The sequence below is a fragment of the Myxocyprinus asiaticus genome, chromosome 6, assembly GCF_019703515.2.
Source record: "Myxocyprinus asiaticus isolate MX2 ecotype Aquarium Trade chromosome 6, UBuf_Myxa_2, whole genome shotgun sequence".
Classification (NCBI taxonomy): Eukaryota; Metazoa; Chordata; class Actinopteri; order Cypriniformes; family Catostomidae; genus Myxocyprinus; species Myxocyprinus asiaticus.
This window is the reverse complement of record NC_059349.1, coordinates 14876703-14901366: the sequence shown is the minus strand read 5'-3', so window position 1 is coordinate 14901366 and position 24664 is coordinate 14876703. Positions and strand designations below refer to the sequence as shown.

General features: G+C 39.6%; 1 protein-coding gene across 1 annotated transcript; it reads right to left on the bottom strand.

The window, feature by feature from the left end:
• Window positions 1–1597: 1597 nt before the first annotated feature.
• On the bottom strand, window positions 1598–24197 carry colgalt2a (collagen beta(1-O)galactosyltransferase 2a). The gene is made up of 12 exons (XM_051701554.1): window positions 23968–24197; window positions 22242–22355; window positions 21928–22045; window positions 21523–21657; window positions 20963–21167; window positions 18948–19067; window positions 12105–12178; window positions 11702–11808; window positions 11467–11599; window positions 11134–11261; window positions 3184–3390; window positions 1598–1841 (listed from the first exon to the last, which is right to left on the bottom strand). The coding sequence occupies exons 1-12, from the start codon at window positions 24195–24197 to the stop codon at window positions 1598–1600; spliced, it is 1815 nt and encodes a 604-aa protein (XP_051557514.1).
• Between the last annotated feature and the right edge of the window lie 467 nt (window positions 24198–24664).

Genomic DNA, 24664 nt, shown 5'->3' with positions numbered 1-24664 from the left:
GGGCCGGTCATTTTTGACCAGGAATACAAAAGGTGTTAGCACAAACGAACACAACACAAGGGTTAACTGAACTGCAAAAATAGTTAACTAATAGTAACTAATTTGTTTACATTTGATTAGTCACCTCTACATGGTGCAAAATCAGATTTTTTCCCCTCTTATGTCATTACTTTTCTTTAACACTTTCAAAATTCTAAAACCTTTTTTCTTTTTAGGTGGAAATGAAAAAAGGAAAAATCTAAATTCACAATTTTGGAGCATACAGTGTATAAAATGTAACCTTAAATCTTGATTGTGTATAAGAGACCAGATTCCTTTAAAGTTTAGAGTGGTCAAGAAAAGGGTAAACACAATTGACAAGGACATGGATAAAAATGTCCAGCATTTTATGAGGATTTACCTGCACCTTTAAACTATATTGCAATTATTTTTTCAACCTTAATTGAAGTATTAGGTCATATTGGTCAATGTCGTCTAAGCGGTGTGTAAAAGGGCAAAAATGGACTTCATTGTGGAAGAATCATAATTTTCATGTATTTTTCACATTCTGCAGTATCAGATCTTGATTTACCTTTTCAGTGATTCTCACAGTTAATGAATGGTACAAATGTTTGGCTAATACCGCTCGTATTCATAACAAAATACGGGAGACCTTTGACTCTTTTATCATTTTATGTCACATTATTTATTCAGGTCCATGGTTCTTTCTTTTAACTGTCAACTGATTACATTTTCTTAAGACATTTGACAACCTCACTCAAAAATAATATATGTTTAAAAATGTGTTTCAATTTCAAAACATATTTTCATCAGATTTAATTGTGTAATCTTCAACTAAATTAAATTAAAGGAATATTTTCAGATTCAATACAAATTAAGCTCAATCGACAGCATTTGTGGCATAATGTTGATTACCACAAAAAATAATTTCGACTTGTCCCTCCTTTTCTTTAAAAAAAGCAAATATCGAGGTTACAGTGAGGCACTTACAATGGAAGTGAATGGAGCCAATTGTTTTGAGGGTTTAAACAGAAATGTGAAGCTTATCATTTTATAAAAGCACTTATATGAATTCTTCAGTTAAAACTTGTGGATTATTTGAGCTGTAAAGTTGTTTAAATCACTGTTTTTCTGGTCGTTTAAGGTTTACGGCACTACGTTACCATGGCAACAAAGTTGTAAAATTGGATATAACTTTACACAGAAATGTTTAGTAAGTAATATTATCACACTAAAATCATGTTAACACACATATTGTTTATGTCTTGTGGTTATACTTTTGAAACAGTGAATATTTGAATGTTTATGGATTTGCCTCATTCAGTGCCTCACTGTAACCTTGATTGTTGCTTTTTTTTTTTTATATATAAATTAAATTATTTTTTGTGGTAATCAACATTATGCCACAAATGCTGTTGATTGAGTTTAACTTGTATTGAACCCTGTTAATATTTGTTTCATAAAACGTAAAATTTGTAAGGTTTTTACATTTAATTTTGTTAAAGATTGCTCAATTCAATTTGATGGAAATTTGTTATGAAATTGAAATGTGTAAATCTTAAAAAAAAAAAAAAAAAATTAATTGTGAAGAGCTTGATCAAAGTTCATCTTTTGGACTATTCTCAGAGATGGGTGTGGGGGTCTTATCACCACGACTGCGGTCTCCACGGACATGATGATGGTCCCAGTTAGTGGCCACAGTCTCATCATTCCAGATGGTGGAGGTCTCTGTGTCGCTAAAATACCCCGGCTCCCCAGTGTAGTGTGTGGGAAAGAGGAGCAGGGGTTCTGTAGAGAAAGCCCTCAAGTTTCTCTGTTTAAAGTGATCCATATACTCCTCCCTACAGACAGAGAGAATCCCGGAGTTAGACAGCCCACAAAAAGTTTTAAACACTGTATGACAAGTCTAAAATGTCTCAATAAACAAGCCTGCATCCGAATATGCATGCTTTCCTACTATACAGTATACTAAAAAGCTATATGTCAGATGAGTCGTATATCTGAATCCTCAGTATTAATAAAACAGTTGGCGAAATACCCTGATGACTAACTACATCCAGCGAGATTCTGAAGTGCACATCCACCGAACTCTTTACTATCTCATAATGCCATGGGAGCTGAGGACATGTCATATTCAAAAACGTTAATTAACTTTAAAAAATGGTGGAGAGGGGCCTGGGTAGCTCAGCGAGTATTGATGCTGACTACCACCCCTGGAGTCACAAGTTCGAATCCAGGGTGTGCTGAGTGACTCCAGCCATGTCTCCTAAGCAACCAAATTGGCCTGGTTGCTAGGGAGGGTAGAGTCACATGGGATAACCTCCTCGTGGTTGCGATTAAGGGTTCTCGCTGTCAATGGGGTACATGGTAAGTTGTGCGTGGATCGCGGAGAGTAGCATGAGCCTCCTGTGCTGTGAGTCTCCGCGGTGTCATGCACAGCAAGCCACGTGATAAGATGTGCAGATTGACGGTTTCAGAAGCAGAGGCAACTGAGACTTGTCCTCCATCACCCAGATTGAGGTAAGTAACCATGCCACCATGAGGACCTACTAAGTAGTGGGAATTGGGCATTCCAAATTGGGAGAAAAGGGAAAAAAAGTAAATAAATAAAATAAAAATGGTGGAGAACTGCAAATCGGGCATCTCTCTTTAACTGTAAGTACAAGATATTCCAAGAAACCTGTTTCTTGTTGTTGAATTTTACTTGTTTAAGACTATTAATAAAATTAGTTTTGTGGTTGTTACTATGTCATATATTTGGGTTACAGGACACTGCACACATTCCCAGGAAATATGTCTAGTCTGTGTACCTAAAGAACATACTTTTTTATTTTTAATGGCCAAGGAGTATGTTCTTCATCAAGCGCAGCACATACTCTGACAGTATGCAAATTTGGATGCAGCTAATTACTACTTATAATGGGGAGCAATTTTGTGGAGCTACCTAGCCACAAGGTGTAAAAAGTAACTGTAAAAAAGGCAATAACTTAAAAGCAAACTTTAGATTCATTCAAACCCCAGTTTTGGCAGTTCATTTCAGCATTATAATCATGCTAAAAGTTCAAATGGCATAAATGTATATGTCAATTTCAAAGCCTTTCTGTTAGCATTACAAGTAAAGCTAAAACAAATAGAGGTTAATTGTTTGGGACTAGCATAGCCTAAACATCTACCAACACTTACTTGGGGTGCTTGTTAAACATAACAGGAAGGAATTCATCCACCGGCATCATCTTGCTGAGGGGCTGGGCTTCCAGAAGCTTCTTGGCACCCTGCAGTGAAAGGGCATAGCCCAGTGTCCAATAAGAGTAATCTGGGCTCACCAGATTCTTCACTCCCTCCACTAAATGCTCTGGATGCTTAATTTGTAATCGTTTACGGCCCACATAACTGAAAAAAGAAGAAGAGACAAAGCAAAGAGCACAGAACAGAGTTAATTCTTGTTTGCCTCTTAAAATGAGATTCAATAGTAAAAACAATGTAAACAACTAAAGGTTTTGGTTGTAGAAGCTTTATCTTTGTTGTACTACTTTGCACATTTTTTATATTTTTTATGGCCATGTGGAAGCATCAATCCCACAACTCATTTAACTGCATTTATAGAACTGCTTTAAGTGTAATTTAAAAAAATTCAATTTTCAGCACATACAGGTGCATCTCAATAAATTAGAATGTTGTGGAAAAGTTCATTTATTTCAGTAATTCAACTCAAATTGTGAAACTCGTGTATTAAATAAATTCAATGCACACAAACTGAAGTAGTTTAAGTCTTTGGTTCTTTTAATTGTGATGATTTTGGCTCACATTTAACAAAAACCCACCAATTCACTACTCAAAAAATTAGAATATGGTGACATGCCAATCAGCTAATCAACTCAAAACACCTGCAAAGGCTTCCTGAGTCTTCAAAATGGTCTCTCAGTTTGGTTCACTAGGCTACACAATCATGGGGAAGACTGCTGATCTGACAGTTGTCCAGAAGACAATCATTGACACCCTTCACAAGGAGGGTAAGCCACAAACATTCATTGCCAAAGAAGCTGGCTGTTCACAGAGTGCTGTATCCAAGCATGTTAACAGAAAGTTGAGTGGAAGGAAAAAGTGTGGAAGAAAAAGATGCACAACCAACCGAGAGAACCGCAGCCTTATGAGGATTGTCAAGCAAAATCGATTCAAGAATTTGGGTGAACTTCACAAGGAATGGACTGAGGCTGGGGTCAAGGCATCAACCACACACAGACATGTCAAGGAATTTGGCTACAGTTGTCGTATTCCTCTTGTTAAGCCACTCCTGAACCACAGACAACGTCAGAGGCGTCTTACCTGGGCTAAGGAGAAGAAGAACTGGACTGTTGCCCAGTGGTCCAAAGTCCTCTTTTCAGATGAGAGCAAGTTTTGTATTTCATTTGGAAACCAAGGTCCTAGAGTCTGGAGGAAGGGTGGAGAAGCTCATAGCCCAAGTTGCTTGAAGTCCAGTGTTAAGTTTCCACAGTCTGTGATGATTTGGGGTGCAATGTCATCTGCTGGTGTTGGTCCATTGTGTTTTTTGAAAACCAAAGTCACTGCACCCGTTTACCAAGAAATTTTGGAGCACTTCATGCTTCCTTCTGCTGACCAGCTTTTTAAAGATGCTGATTTCATTTTCCAGCAGGATTTGGCACCTGCCCACACTGCCAAAAGCACCAAAAGTTGGTTAAATGACCATGGTGTTGGTGTGCTTGACTGGCCAGCAAACTCACCAGACCTGAACTTGTCAAGAGGAAAATGAGAAACAAGAGACCAAAAAATGCAGATGAGCTGAAGGCCACTGTCAAAGAAACCTGGGCTTCCATACCACCTCAGCAGTGCCACAAACTGATCACCTCCATGCCATGCCGAATTGAGGCAGTAATTAAAGCAAAAGGAGCCCCTACCAAGTATTGAGTACATATACATTAAATGAACATACTTTCCAGAAGGCCAACAATTCACTAAAAATGTTTTTTTTTATTGGTCTTATGATGTATTCTAATTTTTTGAGATAGTGAATTGGTGGGTTTTTGTTAAATGTGAGCCAAAATCATCACAATTAAAAGAACCAAAGACTTAAACTACTTCAGTCTGTGTGCATTGAATTTATTTAATACACGAGTTTCACAATTTGAGTTGAATTACTGAAATAAATGAACTTTTCCACGACATTCTAATTTATTGAGATGCACCTGTATATGAGCAACTTTCAAGCTTTGTACTTACAATATATGGGAACTCTTAGTGGTATTCCACCAGGTACGTATTGAATGTTAAGCTTACAATAAGGCCTATGTGCCTTTCAAAGCTCTAATATAAAAAAAGAAAAGCCAATTTATGATGCTTTGTAAGATCACACTTTCTTACTAACGTAGCCAGGTTTTTATGTTAATGCTTGAGCCCAGGTTTCCAGAAGGCCATGGTGAAGACCATGACTGCTGCTCTGAAGATCCCACACTTCGGTTACTGTGATGAGGTGGACCTGACACAGCTAGTGCGGTTGCGCTCAGAGCTGAAGGGGCTCGCGGAGTCTCGGGGTGTCAAACTCAGCTACATGCCTTTCTTCATAAAGGTACTAACTCTCCTGTTACCTTTAACCATTACCATCTGTTACTATTCATACACTCATGGACAAATAGCATATTTAGGCATTTAAAATTCAAAGCCCATCCTGCCATCAGATCAAAGTCTTGGGTAACGGAAAATTATGTGTGCATGTTATGCGATGATCTCAACATCTTACCAGTTGTTTTTATAGTGCCGTTTATTGACACAGGGTTCCCATGCAAACAGTGTTTCTTACAGAATTAAGTTTTTGCAGCAGAGGACTGATTCATTAAATGAACTAGCTCGTAAGAGTCACATGTTTTGGAATCAGACTACACTTGTTGTCCATGTCTTTGTATTATTTTGTGCAGTGTTAATTTCGTCCACAAAATTGACGAAAATGTTCATTTTGTCAACAATAACAAAGACGAGACAAAAAAGAAGCATCATGATGATAATAAAACTAAAACATTTAATTCTAACATACTGTTGACGAAATTATGACGTGTAAAAAATTAACTGCAACATATTAACAGTGCACAAACAATGTTTTTTATTTATTTGTATTTAGGAAAGACAAATCTAGAAAGAATTGATTCAAATAATCTAGTCATAGTATATTGGGGATTTTCCCACTACGTGAGCTGCAAGAGCTGAACACCTGTACAATGAGTTCGTTACCTCAATAAAACATCTTATATATACTGCGTGCACAATTATTAGGCAAGTGAGTATTCTGATCTTATCATTTCCATGCACATTTTCCAACTCCAAACCATATAAACTTGAATGCTTATTGGATTCAATCATTTTCAGGTGATATATATTTGTGTAATAAGGGAGGGTGTGGTGAAAGTGACTAACACCTTATATCAAGGTGTGCAGAATTATTAGGCAGCTTCATTAACAATGAAGGCCAAAAACGAGATTTAACTGGCACTGAAAAGTAAAAAAATTTAAAAAACCTTTCAGACGGATGCAACACTCTTGAACTAGCTAAACTATTGAGGCATGACCACTGGACAATCAAACGTTTAGTTGCGAATAGTCAACTGAGACGCAAAAAACGCATGGAGAAGAAAAGGAGCAAATTAACTGCAAAAGACTTGAGAAGAATTAAATGTGAAGCTACAAGGAACCCATTACCCTCCAGTGCCACCATATTCCAGAACTGCAACCTACCTGGAGTGTCCAGAAGTACAAGGTGTCAAGTGCTCAGAGACATGGCCAAGGTCAAGAAGGCTGAAACATGACCACCACAAGATTCACAAGTTGAAGCGTCAAGATTGGACAAAGAAATGCCTGAAGACAGATTTTTCAAAGGTTTTATGAAATGAGAGAGACTCTTGATGGACCAGATGGATGGGCCCGTGACTGGATCACTAATGGACACAGGGCACCATTTTGAGTCAGGTGCCAGCAAGGTGGAGGAGGGGTACTGGTGTGGGCTGCTATCATTAAGGATGAGGTAGTTGGACCTTTTCGAATTGAAGATGGACTCAAACTCAACTCTCAAACCTACTGCCAGTTTCTGGAAAGTACTTTCTTCAAGCAGTGATACAGGAAGAAGTCCTCAGCATTCAAGAAGGCCAAGATCTTTATGCAGGACAAAGCTCCATCACATGCATCCAAGTACTCCACTGCTTGGCTAGCCAGTAAGGGCCTCAAAGATGCCCAGATAATGACTTGGCCCCCTTCCTCACCTGACTTAAATCCAATTGAGAACTTGTGGGCCCTTCTCAAACGAGAGATTTACAGTGAGGGAAGACAATACACCTCTTTGAACAGCATTTGGGAGGCTGTGGTTGCTGCTTCAGTGAAAATTGATCGTGAACAGATCAAGAAACTGACAGACTCCATGGATAGTACAGAGCTCTCTCGTTCAATTTTCTCTAGTAAGAATTTCAATTACAGAGCTCTACATTTGCATTCTTACTAGTAAAAACTTGTATTCATTAGATGCAAAACAGAGGTAAGTACACCAATTTCCCTTTCCAAATCCCACCTGAGGTAGGCTACATTTCAAAATAAAGGCCATGTGTGACATGGTAAGATATTAGCATTAAATATTTTTACAAGCTTATTTAGCAAACATATTGATTGCATTCACATAGTGTCAAGATTATAGAGAATATCGAGATGAAAACACAAATATGCTTTGCTATTGAAGGATAATATTTAATATGAGTTAACTATATTAATTTACCTCTGTATACTACTGAAAAAAGTTCAAAGACATTTTTCACATGTCAGATACTCATACGGCCCACTGCAGTCAGCAGCATCTACAGTATAGTTTTTAGAAACCTGCCAGTCAGACACTTGTGGATTTTGTCTCGAAAATGATACAAAATAATTTGTATCAAAATGTTTCGAATGCAAATGTGTAGATTGTGTGAAAGTTTTCAAAGAGTACAGAGGTGTACATGCAAAACAGTATAAAGAAAAGTAATTTTAATGTTATTTTTTAATGAATCACAAAGGAGGATAGCACATTTTTTCTTCTTTTGAAAATGTAATAAAATGTTTTTCTGCGTATTATTTTTTTCATTTACCCTGGCATTGTTTTTTCTACATTCACAAGCTGTGCCTAATGTATGAAATACTGGACAAAAATATTTTTATAACAGAATTTGAAATGATTGTAATCTTTTTAATAAATGTATAATAACATATGATATAATATCATATATAATAATATATAATCATATACTGTATATTCATAATACATTTTGTAAGAATCACTAGTATTGCAGAGCTCTAAAATTACGTTTATACTAGTAAGAATGTAATTGCAGAGATCTATAACTGAATTACAGAGCTCTGTACTTACATTCTTTCTAGTAAGAATTCCGATTACAGAGCTCTGCAATTGCATTCTTATTAGTAAGAAATTTATGTCACGGCTCCGGTGAGTTTGTCGGTTTATTCTGTGTGTTTTGTTATTTTCTCTCCCTCATGTTTCGCATGCATGCATGATCAGTTTCCATGAGAGCATTGATTGTTCCCAGGGGAACGCTGATCACGCCACTAATTAGCATGCTAGCAACACCTGGTTCTCCTCTAATTCACTCCCTACTTAAACCTCTGTGTTCTCAGTATCTTTGCTATATTATTGTTTGCAGTCACTACACCACCACGAGGACTTAGAGTGAATTGGGCATGCCAAATTGGAGACAATTTTTTTTAACTTGCATGTGTAATAATACGAGCTTTCACTGTTGGAAATTTCATATCACCTACACATTTTATCACAAATTATTCAAGTTGTAACCTAAAAATTAAGCAGATTTACACATATTATGAAAAAGTGCAGTGTGTCATAGCTGTCTGAATGTGATTTGCCATGTACAATTTACCTCCGCGGGTGTCGAAAAACTAACATTTAGAGTGACAGAAAAAACACCTCACTTGCATTTTTATGTAAAATAACTTCTGTGCTCCCACACGTAATCCATTTTGATCGACTCTTCTTAGTAGCTTCAATACAAACAGGAAGTTAAATGACAAAATTTGGAAGAACGGAGCACGGAAAAGGGCGGGGCTGAATAAGCTGAATAAGAGAACTCAGGCAATTTTGTAACAGGTAGGTGTCAGTTTACGGCTCTCCCTGTTAATTTGTATGGTATCCACATACGGGATTTACTGTCGTAACACTCAGAACGCGATTCATTGACATCATGGCCATTATATGATTGGCTTTGAAGACTCACATGAACCAAATTGACTGTTGTGCAGAGACTGTTGCGTGGAGGTTAGTGTCTCAGTAAGTATATAAAAGAATATGTGATCCTATGGGGTGTGGCCAATTCTATCAAATTCCAAGGCTGCTTCCAGTGCTTAGGGGAGTTAGAGTACATGTTCAAAGTGAAGTGGAACACAGCCCAAATCATGAATTGAAGTGTGCCAATTCTTAAAGGGATAGTTCACCCAAAATGAAAATTGTCTCATCATTTACTCACCCTCATGCCATCCCAGTTGTGTATGACTCTCTTTCTTCTGCAGAACACAAACTTTTAGAAGAATATCTCAGCTCTGTAGGTCCATACAATGCAAGTAAGTGGTGACCTAAACTATGAAGCTTCAAAAAGTACATAAAGGCAGCATAAAAGTAATCTATAAGACTCCAGTGTTTAAATCCATGTCTTCTGAAGTGATCCAATTGGTTTTAGGTGAGAACAGACCAAAATATTACTATAAATCTTGACATCAGCAGTCTCCTTGGTGATGATTTCAAACTTGATTAAAAGTCCTAGCACCATCTAGCGTTCTGCGCATGCGTCAAGAACTAGGAAGTGATCGAGCTTGAAATCATGATTGTACCTAGACTGTAATGGAAAGATGAACAGTTAAATTTTGGTCTGTTCTCACCCAAAACCAATTGGATCAATCAATCAATCAATCACATTTATTTGTATAGCACATTTAAAAACAACACATGTTGACCAAAGTGCTTTACACTAACAAAATTTAAAATACAGTCAGCAATTATAAGCAATAGAGTCAACCGAGACTTAAAAGACTCAATGCTCAACTTCAGACTCAACTTCTCTGTTGCAGCCCCTCGCCATTGGAATAGTCTGCGGATACATATTAGATCATGTGATAGCATTGAGTCTTTTAAGCCTCAGTTGAAGATCCCCTTTGGTTTTCAAACGGGATTTAGGGACACTTAAAAGCAGGCTCTGTGAAGATCTTAAAAGTCTAGCAGTTTGATGTTGATGTAAGAGGTCTAAAATATAATCTGGTGCAAGTCCATGTAAACCCTTAAAAACCGTTAAAATTACCTTGAATTGAACTCTGAATTTGGCTGGAAGCCAATGCAAAAAGGCTAAAACTGGAGAGATACCTGTGTACTTCCTGGTGCCAGTCAGGAGTCTAGCCACTGCATTTTGCACTAACTGTAAACGTGATAGTGAAGTATTTGATATTCCCAAATGTAAAGAATTACAATAGTCCAGTCTAGATGAAATAAATGCATGAATAACAATCTCCAGATCTCTGAATGAAAGAAGATGTTTCATTTTAGCAATGGCCCTGAGTTGAAAAAAGCTACCTTTTACCACTGAATTAATTTGCTAATCAAATTTTAATTTATTTCTCTCATGAGTGTTTAAGTTAGTAGATAAAGGTCCAAGTTGATTAATTAATTGTTTAGCTGAATCAGGAGGGCCAAACACTACCACTTCAGATTTTGATTTGTTGAGCTGGAGAAAGTTAACAGCCATCCATCGCACATCGAATCACTTCACACGATATGGATTAAGCCACTGGAGTTGTATGGATTTCTTTTATGCTGCCTTTATTTGTTTTTTGGAGCTTCAAAGTTTTGGTCACCATTCACTTGCATTGTATGGACCTAAAGAGCTGAGATATTCTTCTAAAAATCTTTGTTTGTGTTCAGCAGAATAAGGAAAGTCTTACACATCTGGGATAGCATGAGGGTGAGTAAATAATGAGAGAATTTTCATTTTTGGGTGAACTATCCCTATGAGCTAAATGTTGAATTCATGGTGATCCAAATAAAGAATAAAGGCTGAGACCTTGAGAAGTTATCATTATAAAACCAAGACTCACATTAAGTTCCATTCAAGACCTGATTGTTTTATATCCTCCATGATGGTGTTGAGGCGGCTCTTGAAGTTGGGCTCAAACCTCACATCATCCTCCATTACAAGTACCTGCTGTTGCCGAAGCTCCACCACCTGAGGGCGAAATACAACAGTTACACAGATAAACAGACCCTTTTAGTTTGTATGTAGAAAAGCAGAAACACTTCAGTGAAATAATTTTCAATTCATTTAAACAGTTTTAAATATGACATTTATAAACATATTATTGCACATCATATCATACTAAAGTTTATTACTTCTTGTTAATGGTGTGTAGAGCATCAGCTTTGCTGTTTACCTTTTTCCAGATGTTGTAATGACTGAGGAAGCAACCAATTTCACCCTTGGTAAGTACACGTTTAGAGTAAGGATCTTTGTAACCAGGCAGCATCTCAATTCCTAAAGCCCTCAGCTGAGAGGAATTCAACGCTCTAGAAGAGAGGAGAAACAGAAGGAGTCATATTTTACTGTGACAAACACACATTATGATTGAAAATCAATTTAGGAGCCTTCAGTGGTTTGTAATATCATACTTGCCATCCACTGCATCGGTGAGGGTGACATCTATTCCCAGCACTTCAAATGAGTGCAGCATACGATCTCTGCGATCTGCCCGACGCTTCAGATTAATCAGATAAACCTGAAAGATGGTGGAGAAGGCCATAGTTCCATACTGAATTAATATAGGATAGTAATTCACAAATTCCTATAGTGAGCATTGCACATTACAAATTTGTAATGTGGTTGCTTTGGTGCTCGGGGTGGTTGCTTACTGGCCCAAGAAAAGAGCCCTCTCCCAAGTCTCTATGATATTCTGGCCCCTTACCTTAAGTATGAGGAGCAGAAATGACGATGCATACCTTAGCAAGCACCACTTATATAACGTGCAACTTTTTCCCAATATTCCATAAGTATTTTAGTTATCAGCATCTGTACCTGATTAAAAGCCATGGTGTCTTTGGGTTTGGAAGGAACATGCAGATAACGTGAAGTCTCCATTTTGAAGTCAACTGAGGAAGATAAACATTAATTGGTTATTTGTTTTATAACTGCAAGTGAATATTTACCAAATCTGATCATACTGGTTATACTAATTAAAGGTATCAGTGCATGCAAATGTATCTACAGATACAGTATCACTGAAATTATAAGATTAGAATTGGTTAAATATCCCATGCAGTCTCTCAAATATCTCATTGTCTCAAGAGGAGGAAACATTCAGATTTTACAACAAACTCATTATGTTCCACCTAATCCTATGAAAGGAGACTGTCATGATGGCACCGGGCTCTCTCTCACCGTCAGTCACTCGCTCTCACTCACCTGCGCCGCACTCTCACCCTAAGTCAGCGTCTAGCCTTATTGTAGGCATCATGGACTCTCCCTTGGCTCTGACAATGTGACTTTCAACATGTCTGCAATTCACCTACCTGTGCTTCGATGCCCTGTTCTGTTTCTCAAGATAAGACACTTTGTATATACCGAGTGTATAGCATGCCGGCTTTACTAGTATTCGCCCCATTCTTGTGTTGATGAACTGCTTGCTCTTACAAGATTAACAACTAACATGAAGCCTGAGTGATTCATACATATTAACATTTATGAATGACTCCTTGCCCGAGTGTTACTTCCTGGTTAGTCTTCACCCCGCTGTGTCTATGCTGGATATGTGACTTTGTTTACATTGTGTGAACCTCAAGCCTTGTAATTTATACCAACCTCCCTGTTGAAAGAAGTAACTCACCTTTATGCCAGCTTGAAGCTTAAGTTCTCTGTTTTCGGCAAGTGCCGTGTTTTGTGTTTCCTGTTATGGATCCAAGCCTACTACCATTGCCCTGTGTTTGACCTAAGTCTATTGTCAAAGACTTTATTCCTATCCTGTGATTCCCTGAATACACAACTTATCTGTTACTCCTGAGTTTCCTTTAAATAAACTCCTGCATTTGGGTTCATCACAACTCCCGCATTGGTGTCGTTACAGAAAGGCTAGACTGAATAAATATGAACCCAGCGGAAATTACCACCAGCGGAGAAGATGACCCGTTAACGGAGCTGGTACGACGGCTCAGAGCAGCTCTCCTCCACACCCCAGAACCTACATTGCCAAACACACGTTCTGCACCAGAGCCCGCTTCACTTTCACCTCAGGCCAGTCCCATGGTTAACCCTGCCCCATACTCCGGGTCCACGGGGGATTGTAGTGGTTTTATCCTGCAGTGCCAGCTCGTTTTGGAGATGCAGTCCCAGCGTTTCCCCACTAATCGTTCAAAGGTCGCCTACGTTATTTCCCTCTTGACCAGGAGAGCTCTTCTGTGGGCAAAAACCATCTGGGATCAAGGAGGCTCGGTAACTGTGACATTATAAAATTTCCTAAATCATTTTAAGGAACTGTTTTGTCCCCCCTCAGGTGATTCCTCCATGGCCGGGCAGCTTCATGGTATTCGCCAGGGTAAACGACCGATCGCAGACTATGCGCTGCAATTTCACACGTTGGTGGCGGCTAGTGGTTGGAACGAACCTGCCCTGATGACCACGTACTGCCAAGGACTGGATCCTCGACTGAGACTGCAACTTACTGCCAACAATGACGCCATCGGCTTAGAGTGATTCATCCAGCTGTCCATACGAGTGGCACATCGCATGCAGTCCTACCTAACAGAACGCTCTGTCCTACAATCCCCTCCCGGTCACCACCTGTCTGGTAATCGCCCTCCAGAACCCAACCCTGAGCCCATGCAACTTAACCACTCTCGCCTCGCTCCAGTGGAGAGAAACCGGAGGTTCAACAATAAATTGTTTATATTTTGGCAATCAGGGACACTTCATAGCCACATGTCCTGTGAAACCCTCACACTCCGCGGTGAGTTCTATTACTGCTGTTTATTCAAGCAATGTTCCATTATGCACAAGAGTAAATGTGTCCTCTGCCTACCTGTCCTTAACAGTCACCGCGCTTCTTGACTCCGGGGCCACGGGGAACTTCATCGTAGACGACCTCTGCCGCAAGCTCTGACTCTCAAAGGTCCCCTTTGACACTGACCTCCCCATACATCCTGTGAGTGGTCACCCACTGGGCAAGGGGTACATCCGTTACCATACCCCCCCCCCGGTAACATTACAGGTGGGTTTTATGCATATGGAGGACATTGAGTTTATGGTTCTGGAGGGCTCAACCATGGATATCATTCTGGGCCTTCCTTGGTTGTGTGATCATTCCCCGGTCCTGTCCTGGAAGTCCGGTGAAATCATACAATGAGGACAGAAATGTTTTAAAACATGTATACGCCCAGTACTCCATCTTCACAGGAGAGGGGAGGAAATCTCTTCCATTGTCAAGCCTGTGAATTTCTTCTCAACGACCATCGAGGGCCCCGCCAGCGACAGTCCCCGGGATATTCCTGATTGTTATCAGCCATTTCTTGATGTGTTCTGCCCCAAGAAAGCTTCCCATCTTCCTCCACATCGACTATGGGACTGTGCCATCGAACTCCTACCGGGTGCACCACTGCCCAGAGGAAGAATATACCCCTTGTCACTCCCAGAGCAGAAGGCAATGGAAGGCTACATTGAGGGAGCTTTAGCCCAAGGTTACATTCGTCCCTCCACTTCCCCTGCTGCCTCAAGCATCTTCTTCATTCAAAAGAAGGATGGAGGTCTGAGACCGTAAATTGACTACCAGGGCTTAAACAACATCACAGTCAAGTACCTGTATCCCCTTCCCCTCGTCCCTGCTACCCTGGAACTGCTGAGAGGAGCAACTGTGTTCACTAAGCTTGACCTCTGCAGCGCTTACAACCTTGTTCGTATACGGGAGGGGATTGAGTGGAAGACGGCCTTTGTGACACCAACGGGACACTATGAGTACAGAGTTATGCCGCATGGCCTGGTCAACGCCCCCTCCATATTCCAGGGCTTTATGAACAAGGTGTTCCGGGAGTACCTCCACCGTTTTGTCCTTGTCTATATAGATGACATCTTGATTTACTCCTGGAACCTGACCGACCATCGTCAGCACATGGCCCTGGTGCTAGAGTGTCTGCGCAAGTTCCAGTTGTTCCTCAAGGCCGAAAAGTGCTCTTTCCATCTGTGCCATGTCCAATTCCTGGGTTACAACATCAGCCCGCAAGGAATTTAGATGGATCAGGGAAAGGTGGAGGCTGTAAAATCGTGGCCAACTCCTAAAACTATCAAGGATCTTCAACGCTTCCTGGGATTCGCAAACTTCTATCGAAGATTCATCCGTGATTACAGCTCCATTGCCGCTCCTCTGACCTCCTTACTCAATAAGGGACCCAAGAACCTATCCTGGACCCCAGAAGCCTCTCACGCCTTCCTCAAATTGAAAAAAGTTCACCACTGCCCTTGTACTAGTTCACCCAGATCCTGAACTCCCCTATGTGGTTGAGGTCGACGCTTCCTCCACGGGAGTGGGCGTGGTACTATCTCAGCGGCAAGGGAACCCAGCAAAATTGCACCCATGTGCTTTCTATTCCCGGAAGTTATCTCAAGCAGAGCAGAACTACGATACTGGGAATACAGAACTACTCACCATAAAGTTGGCCTTGGACAAGTGGCGCCACTGGCTCGAGGGTTCCCGTCACCCCTTCTTAGTAATCACCGACCACAGGAACCTGGAATACCTCCAGAAGGCATGCAGTCTGAACCCACGTGAGGCCGATGGGCCTTGTTCTACATCCACTTCCAGTTCACAATCTCCTACTGCCCCAGATCCAAGAACACCAAGGCAGATGCATTGTCTCACAGACATTCTCCCGAAACCAACCCCATGGAAACGGAGACTATCCTGCCATCTGAGATTTTCATGTGCCCTATACAATGGGCTTTGGATGACCGGATCGCCCAAGCCTATGCCACTGATCCTGCTCCACCTGAGTGTCCCAAGGTTAAACTCTACATTCCTATCACACTTCGAGCAACCCTTCTTGAATCAGTTCACTCCTCTCTGGGCACTGGTCACCCTGGTAGCCAACAAACCCTCTCGCTCCTCCGGTCCAGATATTGGTGGCCATGCATATCTCAGGATGTATGCCATTTCGTCCAAGGATGTCCTGAGTGTGCTATCGCCAAATCTCCTCGCCACTTACCAGCTGGCAAACAACTCACGCTGCCCGTTCAACAATGTCCATGGTCACACTTGGGAGTTGACTTCATCACCGACCTACCTGAGTCCGAAGGTAACACTTGTGTTTTAGTTGCGGTGGATAGATTCTCCAAGGCTTGCCGTTTGATCCCCCTTAAACAACTACCCACTGCCATTGGGAATATCCGAGGATATAGTGTCGGACAGGGGTCCGCAATTCATCTCACAGGTGTGGTGCAGTTTCTTCAATCTCCTAAGTGTGACTGTGAGTCTGTCTTCTGGTTACCATCCACAGACTAACGGGCAGGTGGAGAGGAAGATCCAGGATATTGGTTGCTTCCTGAGAATATACTGTCACGCCAATCAGCACAGCTGGAGCCGGTTTCTACCCCGGGCCAAGTACGCACAGAACTCCCTGCGGCAGGCAGCTACTGGTCTTACACCATTTCAGTGCGTGCTCAGCTTTCAGCCACCCCTGTTTCCCTGGACAGGAGATCCATCGGAGTTTCCAACTGTGGACCACTGGTTCAAGGAGAGTGAGAGGGTATGGAATGCGGCTCACGTCTACCTGAGCAGGGCAGTACGGCGCCAGAAGAGCCAGGCCGATGTCAGGAGATCAACACCACCTCAGTACCAACCTGGGTAGAAGGTCTGGCTCTCAACCAGGGATATCCGGCTACGTCTACCCTGCAAGAAGCTAAGTCCCCGGTTTATTGGCCCATTCCCTATAGTCAAACAAATCCATCCTGTCACCTACCTGCTCAAACTCCCCAACACTTATCGTATTCACCCCAGTTTCCCTGTTTCACTCTTAAAGCCTCACCAACCATCTTTGTCTGATTCCCCCACAGAGTCCGGTGCTGCTGATGGTCCTCCACTGCCGCTTCTCCTGGATGATGGACAGGCCTATTTGGTCAATGACATCCTTGACTCCCGACGTCGTGATAGGCGCCTCGAATACCTGGTCGATTGGGAAGGTTACAGCCCCGAGGAAAGGTCGTGGGTTGCTAGAGATGATATCCTTGATCCCGCTCTTCTCACCAGATTCCACACCCTACACCCTAACCGCCCAGCGTCTCGGGGAAGAGGTTGACCCCGACATCTGGATCGTTGGTCTGCAGGAGCGGCCCGTGGAGGAGGGGGTACTGTCATGACGGCACCGGGCTCTCCCTCACCGTCAGTCACTTGCTCTCACTCACCTGCGTTTTAATCACACACACCTGCAGCTCATTTTCACCTCGTTTGGACACGCACTTAAGCCGCACTCTCACCCTCAGTCAGCGTCTAGCCTTATTGTAGGCATCATGGACTCTCCCTCGGCTCTGACAATGTGACTTTCAACATCTCTGCAATTTGCCTACCTGTGCTTCGATGCCCTGTTCTGTTTCTCAAGATAAGTGACTTTGTATATACTGAGTATGGCATGCCGGCTTTATTAGTATTCGCCCCATTCTTGTGTTGATGAACTGCTTGCTCTTACAAGATTAATGACTAACATGAAGTCTGAGTGATTCTACATATTGACATTTATGAATGACTCCTTGCCCAAGTGTTACTTCCTGGTTACTCTTCACCCCACTGTGTCTAAGCTGGATATGTGACTTTGTTTACATTGTGTGAACCTCAAGCCTTGTAATTTATACCAACCTCCCTGTTGAAAGAAGTAACTCACCTTTATGCCAGCTTGAAGCTTAAGTTCTCTGTTTTCCGCAAGTGCCGTGTTTTGTGTTTCCTGTTATGGATCTGTGCCTACTACCATTGCCCTGTGTTTGACCTATGTCTATTGTCAAAGACTTTATTCCTATCCTGTGATTCCCTGTATACACAACTTATCTGTTACTCCTGAGTTTCCTTTAAATAAACTCCCACATTGGTGTCGTTACAGAGACAGCAATATTAGAAAACCAAGTCTTAAACCAGAGAGAGTGTGTAAGAGATATATCACAGTGGAGTGAAAATTCTCTCTTTCCTGTGAAAACTGTATGGAAATGCATACAGTATAGTGTTTGTGTGAGCTTGGTAGAGAGGTATGTAAGGGCTGAACAGTCAACTAACTCGTTAACTTGTTCTTAAACCTACAAAATCATCTTTTGCTCTGTAAAGGTATTCAAATGTATCACTTATTCACATAACTAGGAAGATTAAATGTGCACTCAGTAATTTCTTTCCTAATTAAAAGGTTTAACTCTTGAAGACATGAATTGTGATTTTGCAATATACGTATGTAGGAAATCATGAGCACTCACATTAAATGAAGACTTCATTCATATCAGTAACCTTATAAAAGCTGTTTTATTCTACATGGAGAGGGTCCGCACATGAGGGCTGCCAGTAGAATCACATGACCAGCTGAATACTACTTACTTAGTCTCAGTAACCGTGCTGTTATTTGACACTTTCACTCATTGATTAAAGTAATCATGGCTGACTGTGAATACTACATTTCTACAATGGCATCTGAAACTGAAAACTAGGGATATAAAGTGATGCTGCATCCAAGTTACTAGGTGTCAGTGTAAGTCCAAGATGATGCAAAGACAAAAGTTACTGAGTGCACCTTTAATTCTCAGTTGTACAGATCAAAAAAAAATTCTGTTTGCCACAGAGTTTTGCCTGAAAAGACTCTCGTCAGTTCGTTACACTGCTAAATGAGATTACACAGATTTAGAGATACACACTTAATGCTTCTGTGACAGTGTGGCTGAAGCTCTCCATCTCTTCCTCAAGACTTTGCTTCGAATTCAAAGGCAGCGGCAGGTACCCATAATGCTCTTTGTTACATATGAACATCTGCACACCTGCAAACAGAATAATATAACATATAAATTACTGCTGAGGCAGTTGTATGCCATTGAACACATCGAGCCCTATTTTAAGCGCAAGTGCTAAGCGCAGCACAATGCCTTAACTCATAAGCGCAAAGTCAGTGGGCATGGCCATGAAGTTTTGGTATTTTCGTGTAAGCGTGCTCTAAGTCAAGGTGCAAGTGGGTTTGGCGAAATCATGTGTGCAAGGCGCTAATTGGGTCAATCAAGGTTCATCTCCGGCACTGTCTCCGTCCTATTATACAGTCCATTCCCTGTCAAGCACCAGTGATGTAAACAAAGACAGTACATTCATAAGAAGTTGGTTGTGTAAATTGATTGTATGCAATGAATTGGAAGAATAAAAATATGGATTTACATTATTTTGTGCGTCCTTGTTAAATGGGACATGTTCCTTTTATACGCATGGTAAATGTGGTTCAGGATTTGGGTGTAAGCTCCGTTAAATTACAGAGAATTTAAGTATTATTAATAATTTTCATCTACTGACACACAAACCATGGCTAGTATGAACAGAGATTGTATCGGCACGGACTTCACTTTTACCGTTCAACAATGATTTTGAAAAATTGTATTCATTTATTGAAACATGAAAAACAAATTAAACCAAAAAATTTTCTAAATTCAAATTACACTTCAAACGAAATGAAAATATAATCAAAATAATGAAGTGGTCAAAAAAATCATACCAAATCCATACATTTTACTCTTTCCAACTTCTTCCACTGGCCCCTTTTGCAGTAACAATAATAATAATAATAATTGAAAAAATAGAACATGACCTCTAGAAAATGTAACACAAATTTTATTTTTTGTGTGTGTGTCAACAAATGGCTTTAACAGCGATCATCAAGGACATTTTTTGATGTTCTGTCCTTTCAGAATTTTGACATGAACTTTATTTACACCTGCTGGTGAAATCTCCAAACTGCAAATGCAGGAACTGAATTTGGACATCATGGTGATTAAGATGTGGTATTGAAATGTCTTAACGCAAAGATTCTTAGGAAAACAGCAAATTGCTCTTTGCGACAATTCATTTACATACTATACACCCACAGTTTGCGCGCCAACACCCACAGTAGTGCAAACACTCCCACCCAAACCCATTTGCGCTTTGCGCTGGCACGAAAATTGCACTTAGAATTAGCGCTCCTACGAAAATTGGATGAGACTTTGCGCACGGTCATAGCGCGTACCGCTGCACTTTGCGCAATCACAAACAATAGTGGCCATCATGTAACATATATATCAGCAGCAATTGTCAAAGTCTGCAAACACCTTCAAATGAATAAGCTACATGACTTAAAGCAGAGATTATTCAGCAGAGACGGATGTCTTCTATTTAAATGAATGGGAGAAATTGGAATGCCCAACAGTCAATGGATGTAGAAAGGAAGTCCCACCTTACAGGTGAAAGAGCCAATCACCTTTTAGATACAGACATCGCCTGTCGATCAACTTGAGAACGTGCATTCCCATTAGCTATACAAGCTGGGGAAAAAAAATGTTTTAGCAAAATTTGAGGTAAAGAAGCACAATTTATGGTTCCAGTGTTGTCAGATTCTACTGCTGATTTGAAATATGGTCTTTGATCGTAATCTTGACCAACTGTTTTGGAGATTTCAGTCTTTCCCCATTCAAGTAGATAGGAGCTGCTCTTGTATGCCGCTTGTTTACATAGAAAAATAGCTGCCTGAGAGTGTTCCAAAGATGGCAGCCAGTGGACTGACTTGCTAGAAAGACTTTGCTTAAAATTAATAAATCTAAACATAATTTAGTGCAACTCATCCATAAATTGTATCAATGAATGCAGCAAAAATTAGTTAGGTAAGTTAGATAAAATTGTAATACAATGAAATTGTTACCTGCTTGTCTTGCAGAGAAGGCAAAGACCATGATATCATCCAAAGCCCAGAGATAGTAATGGTGGACAGGGTAAAAGGCCAGAGCTGCACTTGCACTGCGACGTAGGTCTATCAGCACAGTAGAATGAATCATGGGAACCGGGTGGCAACCATTTCGCTTCCAGTTTCGAATGGGTACGTATTGTGGTGTTCTCTTATAATACCCCTGCAGAAAGGAAAGAGAACAAGATTAACAATTTTGAGATCAGAAGTATGTGAAAAAAAATCACTCCACAATTCTTAAGAGGATAGTAAAAAATATATATAATATACAGACAAAAAGTTACTTTTGCACATGATTTTAAATTATTTAACTTATCAATTCATTATTATTTATCAAGTATGCCTATTAAAGCATCAACTGAAAGTAAGCCATTTGTAGGTTTATCTGTTTGTACAACCAAGAAAGACAAGGGGTGTTTTCAGGAATTGGTTACACACTTCAGCTTTAATAGAATTAGAACAAAACTGCAGGGACAGGCAGAACAACAACACAAGAATATTTACTGTGTGTTCTGTACCTGTGGGGTCATGCCACACCAGAAGTTTGAATAGAGTGTTTTTGACTCCAGCATTGGAGCAACCAGCGTCAGATTCTCAGCAATCAGCTGATTCAGCACTTGAGTGTTTGTCAGCAAGTTATCACTGTCTGCGAACTGGAGAAGAACGAACAAACTTTTAAGAAAGTACTGTATCATTCAACACAAATGAAATATAACATTTCCCTGCCCATGGATGCACCAAAACATCAAATGGCAAAACTAATTTAGCTTTAGCATAGCTTATAGCACTTGTTGGACTATTAAAGTAGTAGTAGTTATGCTGTTGAATCTAAGGATTGGATATGATAATACACTAATAAGTCAGCCGTATCCTAGAATCTGACCTAGAATCAGTAGAATAGAGTCATAGAGAGGTAGTCTCACCAGGATGTAGTCTGCCCACTGTGCCCTGGCTGATGTGAGTGCAGCCTGTCTCAGCTTCATCACATGGGTGAACCGAGACTCAGGCCAGTGCTTGGGGCCCAGTTCATCCTTATAGAATCTATAAAAAGAGACAAACAAATATATTTATGGATGGAAATTCAGCTTATACTAATAGTAGGAGACAATATAACTTTCGTAATATTAAAATCATTCAAAGTTTTCACTGATCAAGTTATTATGACATAGGACTGAGTTTTGTGAGAATGGTTATGAAGTTGTGCTGTTTTGTAATGTACTACAATGAACTTAGACACCTCATCTCTTGCTCCATGTTCTGCAGTTGTACCGAGTGATACAAATTCTCCACTCTAGAGAGCCATTCATGCAGCATTGCTGTGGTGTTGTCAATATTGTGGTCAGTAGCAGCCCTGACAAACAAAATCCATATTATCCATATTAGCACATGTTTCAGTTTTTTCATAAAATGGTCATTGGTTGGACTGAATGATTGATTGAACATATTTTTACCCCCAGTATATGCCTAAAACTGTTTAGCAAATCAGGCCTTTAGTTCAACAGCATGTGAGTTAAATGGAACTCAAATTCATCTTGTAATCATAACAGGCTCATTAATTAATTACATAATGCTAGTTTATGGAACAGAGGTCAAATATAACATTATTTTAAGTTAAAAACAAAAGATGGTAAGTGATAAATTCAAAACGAGCAAAACTAGCTGACTTTGCTCCTGATTATTTACTTATTTTTGTTGACTTACTAATAAAAAATACAGAGTCCTAATATGTGTATATATATATATATATATATATATATATATATATATATATATATATATATATATATATATATACACATACACTTCTGGTCAAAACTTTTAAAACACTTGACTGAAATGTTTCTCGTGATCATAAAAATCTTTTGATCTGGAGGCGTATGCTTAAATGTTTGAAATTAGTTTTGTAGACAAAAATATATTTGTGCCAACATATTAATTTATTTCATTATAAAACTACAATTTAATAAAAAAATAAAAAAACTTTTTTGAAATTGATGACTTGGACCAAATAATAAAGAAAAGCAGCCAATAAGTGCCCAAAATAGATGGGACCTCCTTCAATACTGTTTAAAAAGCATCCCAGGGTGATACCTCAAGAAGTTGGTTGAGAAAATATCAAGAGTACATTTCTGAAAATTGTAGGCAAAGGGTGACTACTTTGAAGATGCTAAACAGTTTTGATGTATTTTGGATTTTGTTTAGTCACAACATAATTCCCATAGTTCCATTTATGTTATTCCATAGTTGTGATGACTTTACTATTATTCTAAAATGTGAAGAAAAAAAATTATAATTAATAATGAGTGTTTCAAACCTTTTGACCAGTAGTGTATATGTATACTTTATGTGTGTGTATAGGTATGTATTTGTATAATAAGGAGTGACAACTTCTACGCTTTCTCCTTCCCTTTCTCCTTTTACCCATCTGAACATTCCTTCACATCACTGTGATTCCTGTCTTTATTTACTTTTCAAGCTTTACAGGATATTTCAGACTTAGGTGTAATTAAAAGCCCAGTGCTCACTTCAAAACGTGGTCAAATACTCCACAAACCACTGAAACATTTATATATCTTATTTTGGATATGATTACACTTTTTAATAACTTTCGTTAATAAAACATTAATAACAAACATCATGTAATGCTTCAAAAATCAGTTAACATGCATTAAATACAAATATAGGCCTATGACAATGTCTGAATCAAAAGGTTAATGGCATTTCAAACTATTTGAAATGTACAGTTCTAATTATCCGTTAGCATTACACAATGTTAGAATTAACAATCAAGTCTACTGTGAGTAGTGTTAATGATACACCATCTTCAGCTGAGATGTCTTCCTTTCAAAATAATATATATATATATTTTTTTTTTGACATGGAAATAAAGTTCACAATTTATGTTTAGACAAAAATGAGCACTTGTTGAAAACATGACATAACATTACACAAAATGCAGTTACCAGATGGAGATGCGGTCCTTAGGATAGTCCAGTCTCTCAATACATCCTAGAAAATAGGGAAGACTGTGTTCACCGTTCCGGGCCAAAATAGCAATGACTACTTTGGGCTTGAGAAGAGATGACTCGTGCAGAACAGGTTCTATGTCAATGAGTGTATTGATAAAGCCGAGCCATGTCTTTATCAGTAATGCTCCAAAGAGAAGCTTTACAGTGCATCTCATGTCTGTCATAGTGTCTGTAACAGCAGAGTCATGCTGCACTATAGGACACTAATGAGAGAGTGAAGACAAACTGTGTTGAGGTGAAGTGTCCCAGCCTATATGTAACATATGTACATTCATTTGAGTAAAACGACTGTGAAAGAATAAAATAAATAGGTTAAAGATGCATGCATGCATGAATATTATGACAGCATTGCAGTAAAAATCATTTATTACTGTAATAGGCAACATTAGCATCCTAAAAATATACATTTGATTCACATTGTGGATACAGTAAAGATTGTTTGTTGTAATTTTTTTCTATGGCACAGTAAGCTCTAAAAATTGCATATTTGATTATTCAGCCTCTTAATTATCTTTGGTGCTGTGAGAGCACATTACAAAGACTGCAGTTATTTTTGTGCCTGGTCTACTTTATTACACAAGAACCCATAGAAGTTTTCTTTTCTGTAGCAAAAATGTGATAATATTACAGG